Raw genomic sequence first — 15,347 nt, 5'->3', positions numbered from 1 at the left:
GTGCACCCAGCATGAATTTTGGGTAGAAAACACATGTTATTTTCCAGCACCACAGTTTCTAAGATCACAGTTTCTAAGATCACAGCTTCAAAGATGATTGAGCATTATTGTTAAAGCCAATTATCTTGGTATCATGTTCCTCTTAGCTTTGCTCTTGAATAGAAACCTAGCCTTGATGTCACCCAACAGTGTAATAGCAGTAGTGTTTTCCATCAGCTCATCTTCAGCAACGGCACGTGCTGTTCAACTGCTACTACATGGCCAAGAAGGGGCAAGGAAATGTAGGCCCCAAATCTCTTGTACGGCGTGCTTCCTCGCCCCCATACTTTCACCTGCGATTCTCTGAGGAGCGTGACTCCTCACCTAGCAGCATCAAAAGGTGTTTTTGCCAACACTTATTTCTGACAAAAAAAAATCTTCTTAATTGCATTAATTATAGCCTTTATGTTTGAACTCCCCCAAATTAACCTTAAAGCAAACAAATCCCCTTCTCACGTCCCTCTGTGATGCTATGTTGCTCAAGTAATTCATGGTATATAACACAAAATATCTGTCAGCCGTTGTATTCGTGTGCATTTATTTTACACATATGAATTGCTTTCCAGTTTATATAAAGATTGTTTTAAAAGTCATCCCTTGCTCCCAACACAGTCATTCCCACAACCACGAGTATCGTTTTATGAGTGTGAGGACAGAACAAAATTCCATCTGGCATGCTGTTAATGGGCACTGTAACAGTGTCACAACAGTGTCACCTCCAGAGGAACTGAGATCATCACTTTACAATAAGCCCTGCTCTTAACAGTTCAAGGAGCAGGAGCAAGTGCAAACTTACATTTGTCATTTATCAATCTAACCTGTCATATTTACAGTGATTAATTAAGACACCAGTATGTAGGTGCCGATCAAGAAATAAAACCACATCATGAGCTACTGGAGAGAATGGCAGTTGCTTCTGCACACCACGCACAGGATAATTACAGTCCCTTTATTAGACCAAATACCAGCTTTCTGCTTTGCCATTGCATGCCTGTGAGAAGCTGCTGTTCATACTTTATCTCATTTTATCTGACTGGCAAGGATATTTTCTGCAGAAGGGTGTTCAATCTTACTGTGCAAAGACCTGCTATGGAAGGGGCTGATCTCACAGACAACATGGTGTCCACAGTGCCAACAAATGGTTCAGATACAAGTGGGACACAAAAAGAACAGAGAACAAAACATTGCAGTGTCAAGATGTCCATTTAAATGAAAGGTTTAGTTACGAAGCTGGAGACTTGTTTTCTGAGATCTCAGTGTACGGACATGTAAAGCTCTAAAAGCATTTCTGCATATATCTCACATTCTCTGAATTGGTTACCCTGAGACACACTGTGCTTTGTTTCCCTGTTTTCTGCCATTCCTGTGATCTGATAAATGCTTTAGCTTGGTAAGTCTTGCGTACAACATGCACAGTATAGCCTTTACCAAGTACAGTCTCACTGAGGTGAAAGTACTCTTCATTTTCATAGATGACTTGCAACTAAACCCAATGATTGAAACATTTATTTCACTGGAACACAAAGGAAATAATAGAGGGACAAAGGCTAAAAAATAATGAAAATATATTAGATGAAAAAAAATGAACACACATGGATATGCACACATTGATGTGCATTTTTCCTGGCCAAAACCAGGAGTGAAACATCAACCTTCCTCTGTACCCTCAGAGGCTTTCTGTGTTGAAACAGAAGCAATCAGGATGTCATTGGCATTTCACATCTCAAGTGAGGAGAGACTGGTTAAAGCTTCTAATGATCAGCCAGTGACACAAAATATTTGCTTCCCATTCCAAGATTTCAACCTCTGGTAATAGTATAATAATGCAAATCCCTCTGTAGAATTTCTTGTACCTATACCCAGGAGGAATATTACTATTTTCTTCCTTCTTCTATAATCTCAGATATTAAAAAAAAATAATCAAAAGGTTTAACTTTTAATAGCATGATTTGATCTGATTAAATTCCCCTTTCTTCCTCTTCAGTAACACTAAAACCATAAACTGACAGGTTAGTTCAGAGTGATGACAGGCAGCATGTAAAACTCAAAACTGTCGAGTTGAACCATTTGTAGTTATGTTTACATCAAAACTTCACTTTAGAAAAAAAATGTGTGGTTTCTACACATTTTTCAGTAAGTGGACACATTTTGCTTAAATTTCTACAATGATTCTACAAAGCCTTCAACTCCTATGCAAGCATGATGGGTGTCAATCCGAAAGGAGATCCCCACTGCCCCCACCCCCTGCCAGCCAGCTGTGAGAAGTGAAACCGAAGGCATAATGAAAATATGAGCGGACTCTGATTTGTTTTTATGTGACCAACTCACAAATTGTAAATGCATGGCTTATTTCCCCTGCTTTGAAAATCAGGTATTTCTGGGTAGTTTGCAATGCACAGATAACAAAACTTCTTACAAAATCTTTCTTTTTTGTCATTACTTGCTGGGTCCTTCAAACTATTATCAACTGAAAACTTTTCTTTTATATCAAACACTTAAGACTTTTACTGGAGTAGAAGTGCTACAGTAACACAAGACTTTAAGTTTTCTTCCCTTATTCTCCAAGCTACTTCATCACATCAAAACTTATTTTTTTTAAAATATGTAAACCTTCAAAATCAATTTTGAGAAATAACAACTTATAAAATATTTTTAAATGAAATGGTTCGTGCAACAAAATCTCATTAAAAAGTTATACTGACACTCTGGATGTTGTCCATCTCTAAATACAAAATTTAAATACTACTTAGTGATAGGAAGAAAGTTTTCATGTGAAAAATTAAACAAAAAATAAAACATGCTATTACTTAAGATAATATTAACATAATCAAGTCCTACCAGTTCTACTAGCTGCTAGCAGCTCTTATCTATAACAGAAATACAGAAGAGAAACTTTTCTGATTAGCAGGTTGCACAGAAATTGTTTACCTAATGGGTTATAAAAATTAATTTTGTAAATTCAGTATTATCTGCATGACTCTTATTTACAAATCATGTTGTTGTCCCCTCCAGTCTCACTGTGTATAGAAAGACTGTGTGATATTTAAAGACACTTCAGAAGTTCAATTATTAGAGATATATTTTCTGCTTTATTATAAATTAAAATCTAAATAGTTTTACCTTTGAAACGAGAAGTGAAATAATTTCTTTAACAGTTTCTTCAATCAAGTCATCTATTTTTGAATGGTATTGTTGCTGTATTTCAAAAGATAAAGAAGCATTAGCATGTATATGAACACACACTTTTGTCATAAGTCATAAATGGTACAAAGCTCATAACCCTGCCAGATCAGATTTACTTAAAATTATCATTTTGAACATCAGAAGAACAAACCCTTGAAAACGATCCACCCAATCAACACTTTCTTACATTCTGTGTTGAAAATTTTCCCATGTACACTGTTGAGTTAAGCAGCTAATGGGGTTATTATTTAGATGAATTGAGTTCTTATTCTTATTCAGGCGAAGGAATGTGAAGGATACTTTTTGTCTTCTCCTATATAATTAAGGTGGCCATGTATTTTTTTCTAAAGGGTTGGTTTAGCTGGAGAAGCAAAAAGACTAGAATAAGATTTAATTAATACAGCATTTCATGTCTGACAACTCTCATTCATAAGTTATTTTAAATGTCCTCTAGAAATAAAATGGGGTCCAATTGTTCGTCCTAAAAGAGCCTTTCTGTTAGCACAGTTAGCTGTGGTTTATACAAATCTTACAATATGCTCAAGCAAGGGCAAAATTAAAATTTCATCAACAAAGTAGAATAGATGGTAACAAATTAATAGGCCATAAAAGGCATAATAAAACAGACTTCATCCTCCATAGCCTTTTTCTTGTGCTTTTTCATAAAGAAGGTGCCTTTAAGTAAATGCTTTTAAAATAAATCTGGAAGACTTTTTAGATAATACTACAGAGTTCCCTCCTGAAATTAACAGGAACTAGGGATCCCATTCTGTTAAGGAGGCACATCAATTTAAACAGTAATTCTTCCTTTAGAAACATTTATCTGACAGCAAAGATTGTCCCCAATAGCCACTTCACAGAAAATGTGACTTGTAAAGACTAACCCTGTCTTCATAGTTCAAGGCTACTTGGAACAGCTAACAGCATAATGCTCAGAGTAAAAGTACTGAGGTCAGTATAAACATTAGCCTAACTTAGCAGCTGCCAGCTGAATAGTTTTCAGAGCTGTAAGTTTTTAAAGGCTATTTTCCATCTGTCTCAGTTGCCATACAAACCAAAACATTAAATCTGATCTGCTCAATATATTTAGGAATGATTTTCTAAACAGCACAACTGCCAAGCCTGCATTTAAATTAAGAAAGAATAAAACTATGAGATACTATGAGTGTTTGCCCACACGTATGTATCTGTTACAGGTATCAACTCCAAGCGGGTTAATTTTGGGGTTTAATCTCTTTCAAAGTTTAAAATCACTTGGAAAATGTGAATACACATCTCGGACAAACAGCAGCAAACATCTTGGAATAGTGAAAGAGCTTATTAGAAATACATCAAAGAACTTTCCACAATTCCAGATATATTTTATTCTAACCATATTAATGTCTTGATCAAGATAATATTCTCTTGATCTGCTAAGGACTTGAATGACCCCAAACTGCCTGTGACATCTGTCACTTACATAGCCTTCGGAAGGCAATGGTTTCTTACTCTCTGAAAACAATAATTATTGTCCCACGGATGCATGTCAAAACTATGCATATTCCTATGATCCATGAAAACTCTCAGCTGTCCCTCCCATAAAGTGTCTGCAACTTTACCTCCACAGCACATTAAATTAATGGATCTATGTATATTCTAAGATGAGTTCCTATAGTTTTGCTTTTTTTTTTTTCCCCCCCTCACCACAGGGCAAATATAATTTTGTAGGAATGGAATATAATCAGTAGCTTCACTGTGTGACCAAGAAAAGCAAGAACTAAATAAAATTATTCAAAAGTAACAACAAGCTTCCAAAATTATGACTTTTTTTAGAAATAATTTTTGAATTTTTGAATCTGAATTTTTTTCAGGATTTATTTTGCAAACCATGAGATCATAATTTTTTTAACCCACTCCTCCCCAATGCCAACTTCTACTAAAACAAAACTTCAGATCCTCATGGAAGATTATCTGACTCCAGAAGACAGCCTTTAAGAAGATGGCAAATATCATAGAATTAATGATAAAATTGTATGAGCTGACTAGGTTGTATGCACGATCCTGAAATCAGCACTTGTAGGACTTTTCTACTTCTGCCAAGCTTGCTCAATGAGAGCAGACAAATCCTCGCCCCCTTTCCAAACACATTTATGGATAGTTGTGCCTTTACGTTCCTCTGCTGGCTGAAGTGACCACAGTCCACATGGAGTCTGAATCCAGCCAAGTCAGCTCCCACAGTTAAATTATTTGAATACGTATTGTGGAGATTTTCAGCATCATCCCAAAGCCTCTGAAGGAGGTAATGCAGAACGCAGCTCCGCCTTTCCAGCTGCCCTAGAGTAACTCCCAGTAAAATATGAAATATAGCTGCAGCTGTAGGAGGTACATGGAAGAAAACTGCGCTTAGTGGCAAAGTGTGTCATGAGATGTAACCAAACAGGACTGGCTTTTGAGGACAATCCGCCTGGCTTCCAAGTGTGGTTCTTTGCTCCTACTAGCATTTGGAAAGAGGCAAAGTATTTTAGTGCCTTTAGCCATTTGTGCTTTTGGGGAACAGAGGAGTTTGTTCCTAAATCCTGTGGTGATGAGCTGAGAACTGTAACTTGCTCAATTCTACAATATATTCAATTTTCTTTTCTATTCTACCTTACTGTGACCCAATATCGGAGGAGGCTTTTTTAATTACTTAGGTATTTTGGTTTCTGTTTTGTTTAAAAGATTTTCAAGCTATCTTTCCCTTGTTTGTTTTCAGGTTGGACGGCTGTGAAAATAAATTGCACATGATCATCTGAACAGAATCTGCTACTGCCAACGTATAACATTACAATATTACATACATATTAAATTGTCTCTGCACTTTCACTATCAAATCAGCTAAACTCCCCTAGTACTTACGCAGTTAAACAAGTCTCCTCCTTGAATTGTACGAAGGAAACTAGCTTCAGAAACAAAGTCCATTGAACTAAATGTAAATTTTTTTACAGATATACATAGCACTGGCTGTGGCACATTCCACTGAAATGGCACGTCACTCATCTTTCCCCAAATTGAAAAGTACGTCTCTCTTCTTTTATAAGCATGACAGAGTACTGGGAGGCTGGAATTCTGAGACAACTAAAGTAGCTTCTATACATGTTCTGCTATGAAGCACTCAACAGTATAGACCAATGGCATTTACCCTGTTCATGCTACCCAGTTACACGAAACAATGAATAAGCTGTGACTCAGATCTAAGGTCCTGCTTGTATCTAACAATTCATCAACCTAAGTGGCCTCAGAAACATTTTCTACTTGATTCTTGCCTTCAGCAATATTTCCTGTGTGATTCTTACCTATCATACTCAAAAAGGTGAATGTTGCCAGAATACTGCAGCATCTAGATCACAAAGTTATAAGTTAACAGGTTTTAAACTATTTATCAGAAATAACAAAGGCCAAAAAATCTCTGGATTGAATATTGTGTGATAGAAAAGGTTTCCCTTGCTGCTACTATTCATTTGACTTGGGATCCATGGACTGTAACAGAGTAGCACTTGTTGGCTTCTGGTTCAGGAAAGAAGGATGTGGAATTCTGCTCACCGTGTAACTACCCAAGATGATTACATACACTGAAACTAAGCAGCCAGGCAGGCAACTGCTTGAGAAATAGCAGCAACCAAAATGTTACTTAGCTGTCTTGCTGCACCCTTCCCCTGTACTCCATGAACTGCCATTCTGGTTGTCCATGAAACAGGCTGCAGCCACCAACAGTTAGTATGAGGTAAGGCAATTTTCCTCTGGACCTGCTTCTCAAACCCTCCTAAGGCAATTGCCAGCTGAGCTCTCTTTAAACACTAGGTAATGTTTGCGCCTGTAGCCAAATTCTGCTGTGCTTCTCCTAGGTTTTAAGATGATATCCAGAAGGCAAGGATATCATCTCCTGAATGGCACTTTGCAACTCTTTATGAGAGTGGACTTAACTGGAAGACATTTTGGAGAATGGTGAGCAGTGCATGAAGTAATGTAGGAAAACCTGCGGATTCAATCAAATTTAAACACTAACCTCAAGGTGCTATATTAGTAACCATGACCACAATGCCCTAATTACATGATAAGTAAGAATTCCCTCCTATCTGACAACACAGGGTGAAAACGTCCACATCTGACTTGAACAAGGTATACAACTGCTCAGAGCTCTGTATAGGGAATGAACAGAGCATGCTGCATTCAAGATGTTTGAGGCCAACTATCTCATTAAATAGTACTTTCCATCACTTGCAGAATAAATTCTAGAAATTGTCAGATGGATATTCAGTGTTGAGTTTTAGGTGAATGAACAGGCCTTTTAAAAAATGTTACCTCTGGCCTTATGGAATGCTTTTCTTGCTTGGCAGAAAAGGCAATGTTTGAGACTAAAATTAAGCTGAAAGAGGACAAGGGAAAGAAAGGTAATATGGAAAACATTTCAAGACCAAGTGGCTAAGCAGGAGTAATTGGAAATGCCAGAACTACTACAGACGAGCCAGAGATGCAAGTGTTCATGCTATGAGATGATCTCCTGACTGCTTTAGCACATGGGCAGATGCCAGAAGTATCTCACCCAACAAATCTTGAAGCATTTAAAACAACCATGACACCAACTACAAGCAACTGAAAAGCCTATTTTTTCTTAATCTTCGAAAAAAGCCTTGGGAATGGAAGAAACTGCTAGACAAGAATTCAAAGTTTATGAAAAAGAAGGAAGTTTCCACATTATCTGATAATTTCCGATATGTGAAGAATTTGAGATTCCTTTGGTTTATTAGATGAGTTGGGATGAAGAATAATTTGGGGACCTTGAAAGAAGTATGTATTTCATCACAGGCATGCTAAATTGTCAAACTCTTGCACTGAAAAGAAGCACTGGAATCGTTTGGGCTCATGGTCAGACCTAGTAGGGAACACGGATTATACTTCTGTTCTGGTGTTGTGAAGAGTGTATGATGGAGCTCGAAAATCTAGAGAAAGGGAAGATTTCAGAAAATAATCTGGTGAGGGTCTGCAGTCCAGAAGGTAACTGCAAATGCTGACTTTGGCTCTGAGGGAACTGGCTGACAGTGCAGGCGAGAGGAATGTGGAGAATGAAGCTGCACCATCTGTCTGCAGGTCTTTATGGATGTACTGGTATTGCCTGTCCCCAAAGAAGGGTGTGCACATGTGTGTTTGCACATTACTGCTCAGACATTAAGTAAAAGATGAAATGGCAGCGTCAGCCTCAGGCAAAGAGTTGTTGTGGTTTACTTCTGATCAGCCTGAAACAAATTGTTTGTTGCTCTTTTGCCTCATTGAGAGGTGAGAGTCCAAAACTTTGTGACCCTGGATTTGAAAAGCAGAAGAGTGAAGAATTAATCTGGAACCACCTTAGAGGATGAACAAGGAAAGAACTGAGAAGCCGATGATCAGTCTGTAGCAAGGTCAGGTTGTAAAGGAATTCTGAGTGCTAGGATAACAAATTAACATGAAAAGCAATATTATCATCTAAAATAAAAAGTGGCTGTTAATAATTAAAGAAAAAATGTGGGTTAAAAAACAATGAAAAGAAACTTACCCATTGACTAGCAAACTGGTTCACATCACGGAAAACCAAAAGGAAAAATAAAGGTGACAGGGTAGAACAGGAAAATGATGAATGTCTCATTGGATTGGGGAAAAAAAAATACAATTATATTGAATACACTGACTTGAAAAGATGAGGCAATAAAATGAAGAGCACAGTACAGAAATGGAAAAATCAATAGGAACAATACGACCAAATAATGTAAATGCGAAACTGCCCAAAGCCAACATACTTTTTTGTTGCCAAAATCTGACAAACACTTTTACCCTCTCTCCAAAACCAAATCTAACAAAATTACACTGCTAATGCATTAGCACAGCAAGAACAGTTTTAATTTTATGCTGGTGGTCTCGCCAGTCTACGTAGTATGCCCTTTTCACTTCACAGATTATTCCTGCCGAGAGTGACAACATGGGAAGGACAGTAGTCAGTGAGGTCTAAATATTCTTCAAAAGCACATCAGTGCTCCTTTGTGGAGTATCTACAGTCCTGGCAGCAGACTCCTGCCAAAACGGTCCCTGCCCTTGGAGACCAAATAAAAAATCCCGTTAAATTACCTGATAATTTCTTTCCTCTATTTTCAGCATGTATACAGGCATGAATGCTGGATATACGAGCCATTTAAAAACAAACCTACTCATTTAAAACCTGGCTGCAAAGGACATTGTTTTGGCTCTATTTTACTATTACAAAAGAGTCCTGAAGTGGGCTGTTTCTCTGCCGCAACCCAAGAGAAATTCCTGGAGGGGCTGTGAGTCAAGAAATCTTCTGAATGTTCAACACTCACAGGTCAAAGCAAATAAATTACAGAAGCACTCTGTATCTTCTCTGGTGGAAGATGAGGGGTTGTGTCTTGCATGATGCTTCCAGGGAGCAGCCTATGCATGCTCCTGTACAAACAGAGCTACGTGACACATTTCAGCTAGTTTGAAATGAATCTACTAAGGACTGTCTGCAGCGTGAGATGTTTCAGATTAACCGAACATAGGAATTAAACATACAAATTTCCACTTACCTCTTGCCCTCCATCCAGTATGCAGAGTTTAGCCGTCTGTTTTTTGGCATCAACTAAGACATTAAACATTGTACACAGAGAAAAAGGGATACGCAAGTCCGTTGATTTGTTTGTCTTTTGCAGCTTGAGTTCAAATGCAATTCTTGTTCTGTTTATTAAAACACAATTCATAACATGAGTCTCTGATAATTCTGAACAACCAGGGCACAAATGTACAAACGTTACTAAATGTGTTATCTTAGCAATGTACATGCATGTGAGAACATCTCAGAAATAAAACTCTGTAAGTGCAGAATATTTGCCCCCCCATTCAATAAACAATTGCATTGATGGTAATCTCAAGGTTCTGCACTGCTTCAGCTAATTTAGTCAAATAATAAAAGTATTATCTTCTTGCCTACTAGATAACAATATCCTTGTATGATGACTAAGAACAATTTAAAGCAATGAAAATACCCCACGTTTTCCAGCTCTTCTATGTTAAAATGTAGTTTATCACACCAAATACTTGCTTCTAAGAAATATAAACAAAAAATATTCTTCTGGCTTTAACAGAAAAGAGAATTTTATTGAAGGAGTTTATTATTAAGCAAATATTAATATTTATATTGAAAAGTAAGAAGTGTCAGGAGACACATAATACAAAAAACCTATTTTCTTCTCACAGCAGTGTAAATAAGGAGCAATGTCACTAAAATAAATTATGATAGATCAGAATACATTAAGGTAATGGTTTATTTCCACCCTTATTTTTAAATGTGGGTACCACAATCTGACACAATATTTTAAGAAGATGGGAACAGAAGCATCCAATTTCATTTTTAAAAAGTCTTATAGATCTTATTAGTATTACAATAAGAGTTATAATAGAATAGTTCCATCATTCTTTTCTGAGTTGCTACTGTCTAATACAATCCACCCTATGGATATAATTTACTTTCTTTTTTGCCTGACAGATGGTCTCTTTGACAACACTAAAACATATTTAGTGTATTAACACTAGTATGTTATGTATTATCTCTAAAATAATAATACATTTTATGTATTGACACTAGGATCATTCTGTAATATTCATTAAACCTTGATTTATTGTCACCACAATCATCTTATTCTCTACACAAGCAAACAGCAATGATGTCAGGATTGGTATCACAGACCAAAGACTGATCCATAAGGAATTATTTTTGTAATGCCTCTGTGTTAGTAATTCTGTTCTCAGCTTCTGGTTGTGAACCTTGCAGTGAGCTATTTTTAACCTATTTTGTATGTGCCATTAAAAACCACACAGCCGAATCTGTACAGTGCAAAGTTTTAGATAATGACAACATGTGGCATTAGATTTATTGCCTAGGACAAATCCAAATATTTATATTAACACAATTGTCTTTCCCACATTAATCTGTAATAACCTTTAAAAAAGACATGAATTTGAAAAGATTCATTTTTTAATGAATTATTTTAACTAGCACTAATGATATACATCTTTGATAGTTACTCTTGATAGAGTTCCAGTGTAAAGATTTTTTTCATTTTTTTCCAGACTTGAAATCAATATAAGCTATATATTACTGCATCTCAATGCTACTCCTTTTATGGGTTTTAAGACTAAAATTACACTGAGAGTCTTCCAGTCCTTTGAGATTTCACCATTTTTCTAAGATTTGTTAGATATTTGTAGCTGACTGAGCTCCGATGCCAAATTCTTTAGAACAGATGGATGTAAGCTTACATGACTTCAATTTTAATAGATATTGTCTCATATCTTCCTTTGCTACAGAGTTTAAACTTTTATTCCATTCACTATATCATCCCCCTTCCAAAATCAAATAGAAATGTTTGTGAAATGCTTCTTCTCTACTTTTTTTACCATCACTGTAGCTCTAGTAATAGGCTCATATACTAAGCCTGAAGTTATTGTTCCTACTACGTTTAACAGAAAATAATAAAATACTATGTTATCAGATTGTTGTGGTTTAATCTGGCAGTCAGCTAAAACAACCACACAGCTGTTTGCTCACTCCCCTGCCTCAGTGGGAAGAGAATCGAAAATAAATAAAGGTAAAACTCATGGGTTGAGATAAAGACAGTTTAATAGGACAGAAAAGGAAGAGGATAATACTACTAAAACTACTACTACTACTACTACTACTACTACTACTGATATACAAAACAAGTGATGCACAGCACAATTGCTCACCACCTGAAACCAACGCTCAGCTAGTTCTTGAGCCGAACCACCTCCTGGCCCACTCCTCAGTTATATACTGAGCATGATGTCATATGGTATGGAATATCCCTTTGGCCAGTTGGGGGCAGCTGTCCTGGCTGTGTCCCCTCCCAGCTTCTTGTGCATCCCCCACCTTCTTGTTGGCAGGGCAGTGTGAGAAGCTGAAAAGTCACTGACTGCTTGGCAGCAACTAAAATATCAGTGTGTTACCAACATTATTCTCATCCTTAATCCAAAGCACAGCACTATACCAGCCACTAGGAAGAAAATTAACTTTATCCCTGCTGAAAGCAGGACATAGATTTAATCTTACTGGACATTAAAGGTTCTCTGTTTCTCTAGTCTTCCTTATCAATGTTGTATATTTTCTGACTGACACTATTAAATTGTCTACAAACTTTCTTTATTTTTTCTCCATTCTTCTATTTATTTAAAAAACATAATCAGTACTTTTATGTGTACAGACTAAGCTTTCCCTATATGTGGGATCATGGCTTCCAAAGCACCTAATAGGAGATCCCTGTAAATTTTCTAGACATTCAGACATTTCTTCTAAACTCAATGATATGTACTGAAAGCTATGGCAGAGATCTTTTTAGACCACCTATGCTGAATTTAAAAGAATATACCCAAAATTATAAGATACAGCTCAATAAAAAGAGAACACTATATTTTCTATAATTTCCAAAAGCTTAGCAATATAAAACTTAGTTTCAGTTGGATGACTTACAGATAGCTTTCTTTTGATTATTGTATAAATGCAGAAATGCTGTAAACTCTTCAGTTTGCAATATATTTCTTAGGGAGAGTAGTCTAAACTAATTGCAAGTTAAGTAGTATTATGAACTGAACATAAAGAATAATAGAGTAATGGAGAATGGCAATGTACAAAAAGAAAAAGGATTTCTTCGACCAGAATTCTAAGATTTGTTAATATTTGCCACAAAGATGGAATAGAAGAGAGATTTGTTTTATTCACTTCCAAGGGTCTATTCACAACATATGTGGAAATTCTCCTTGGTATTTCCTAGATGTTGACAAATTGCTGATTGCCAGATATCGAGAAACACACACCAGTCATGATCTTTTTACAGCTGCCCTGATTACTACGACAGAATTTTGGTAGAGATGTACCTCTGCAAGCCAGTATGGCTGTTTCTATGTTAATTTTCAAATCTCTCCCAATTTTTAATTGTTCATCTCAACTGTACCTTTTAACGCAGGCTTCTATCATGTCAGTGGCCATGAGTTTAAGTCTCTGCTCTAAATGGTGGGCAAATTCTGGTTCTGGCCAGTGGAGATCAAAAACAAACATCTGCAGAGCATCCAGTTTCCAGAAAAGATCTTCTGATGTAGCTGAGCCATTGCTATAAGAAACAAAACAAAACAAAGTCCCCAAGAAACAGAAGATAAATGTATGCATGTCTATCCCAGTTGCCACAGTATTATCTAAGGTAGTAAGATTTCCTTATCACACCGTCTTCCTCCTTCACTTCACTGTCTCTCACAGCACAGTTGGTCTTATTTCAAGAATGTGAAAATGGTCATGGAAAATTTAAAATAATTCCTATTAGGGTGAAAAAAGTAAAGTTTTCTCATCTGTTAGCTGAGAAATATGACAGGCTACAGAGGTAGATGGGATGATGGGGAACATGGAAAATGAAGTAGCTCAAATTTCAGATTGAGACAGGAAAAATAAAGGGTACAGGAATTATTAATTAGTAAGGACCTTTTCAAAACAGTGAAGACTTTGCACATACATTTTCTTGCCTTCATAACTCTGGTAGATAAGCCTGCCAAAGAAATGAGGATGCTAGTAGTAATATTGTAAAAGAGATACCCAGACAAATTGTCCCTTGATAAATGCTCATTAATTCTAACTGAGGGAATAACATCAGGTCCCAGTGGAAAAAAGAGAACAGAAACTATTTGAAGAAATTTGTGCACAAACAAAACAGGGGATTAATATGGCTCTATGCCATATCAGATTGTCTACGTAGTTTTAAAGTTCTTCTTCCACCCCGAACCGATTGCTAAATTTAAAGACATTTGCTTGTGATAAGATACAATTTAAGGCTAATCTTAGCAGTAACTACAGTTACACTTCCACTGTCATTGTGGATTAATTACATTTTCATGATGCATTGTATTGCAATGCTTGGGCTACCGTTTAAGGACAGTTTTACTATGCAGCATGGCATTCCAGATTGTTAGTGACACGAGCAACCACAACCCAGCCTGACAGTCCCAGTTCAGATCCAAATAGTTTAAATACGTCACTACTGCCATTTTCTTTCTTCTGCCTCATGACAAAAGAACATAATTATCAAAGCGTTAAGGGATCCCAACTCTCATGGAAAGAGGCAGTGAGTGCTGAATGTGCTCAGAACAGAGTCAGATTAAAAAACCAAATGAAAATAATAGAAAGGACCTCTAATATCTGACCACCTAGTGCACCCTCAGACAGCAGCAGCACTACCGGTTCACACCAGGTTAGCCGAGCCAGTGGGCGAAGTGAAGCAAAGCACAGCTCATGTTCAGGGCTCTGAAGAGGGAGCACGGATGTAGCAGGAGCACTGCTTCGGTCCCACAGCACCCCATCACCTTCCAGACCCACCCAACTGCCCTCTTGCCCCCCTGCCTTTACGCTACCACGACTTCAGAGCCATCGCTGTGCTCTGCAATGTCGTCTCAGTGCTGAAAGGTGCCGCCGGGGCAGGAGAATGGCTGGGCAGTGGGGGGCAAGCTGGGAGCACCTGCCTAAGGAAAAGGCTGGCTCTGAGCGACGGACCCTGACTTCAGCTTTGGTTTCAAATGACGCAAGTTTTGGTATCTTCACTATGCATGACAGGATATTCCATAGTTTTAGACAGGCTTTTTCGATATCATGCCTATTTCCCCCATTTATTTTAAACAGCAATTGTTAATTTTACATTGTATCATGCTCCTGAAGGAAAACAGCAGAAACAGGAAAAAGGCCCATGGGAGTGCTAAGGTTACAACTTGCATAGGGACGTGACCTGTTCAGGTTGGACCTGAACAGGGAGCACTTTTATATAACACAAAGTTTAATTAAGAAATAGAAATAACAAACCACCAAAACTTCTCAGAAAGTTTAGAACCCTGTTAGAGTGTTTCTTAAGTTATATGATAAGCAAATATTGAAGATTTCATTATATCCATTATGTACACTGGCAGTGAGTGAGGTTGCAAATGCTACATTATACATGTTATTTGATTCAAAAATGACTAAGTCCATTTTTGAGACAGCTGGGATAAAAGAAGATGACAAATTATAGAGTGATAGAAATGGGGACAATCTCAGTATA

General features: G+C 37.2%; 1 protein-coding gene across 8 annotated transcripts in view; it reads right to left on the bottom strand.

Moving 5' to 3' along the window:
- CADPS2 (calcium dependent secretion activator 2) overlaps positions 1-15,347 on the bottom strand; it is a 319,877-nt gene that overhangs the window by 34,309 nt on the left and 270,221 nt on the right. For 4 of the 8 annotated variants that reach the window (XM_075743000.1, XM_075743026.1, XM_075743006.1 and 1 more), the window contains 3 exons: positions 13,230-13,385; positions 9,792-9,939; positions 3,160-3,234 (listed from right to left, as the gene is read on the bottom strand). In XM_075743000.1, the coding sequence (XP_075599115.1) occupies positions 3,160-3,234; positions 9,792-9,939; positions 13,230-13,385 (379 nt within the window). Of the gene's footprint in view, positions 1-3,159; positions 3,235-8,767; positions 8,783-9,791; positions 9,940-13,229; positions 13,386-15,347 lie in introns of all 8 variants that reach the window. The other 4 variants (XM_075742996.1, XM_075743016.1, XM_075743034.1 and 1 more) reach the window with 2 other exon arrangements.

The sequence above is a fragment of the Balearica regulorum genome, chromosome 1 (genome assembly GCF_011004875.1).
Source record: "Balearica regulorum gibbericeps isolate bBalReg1 chromosome 1, bBalReg1.pri, whole genome shotgun sequence".
NCBI classification, from domain to species: domain Eukaryota; kingdom Metazoa; phylum Chordata; class Aves; order Gruiformes; family Gruidae; genus Balearica; species Balearica regulorum.
The sequence above is the reverse complement of the archived record's forward strand: the minus strand, read 5'-3'. Positions and strand labels throughout refer to the sequence as shown.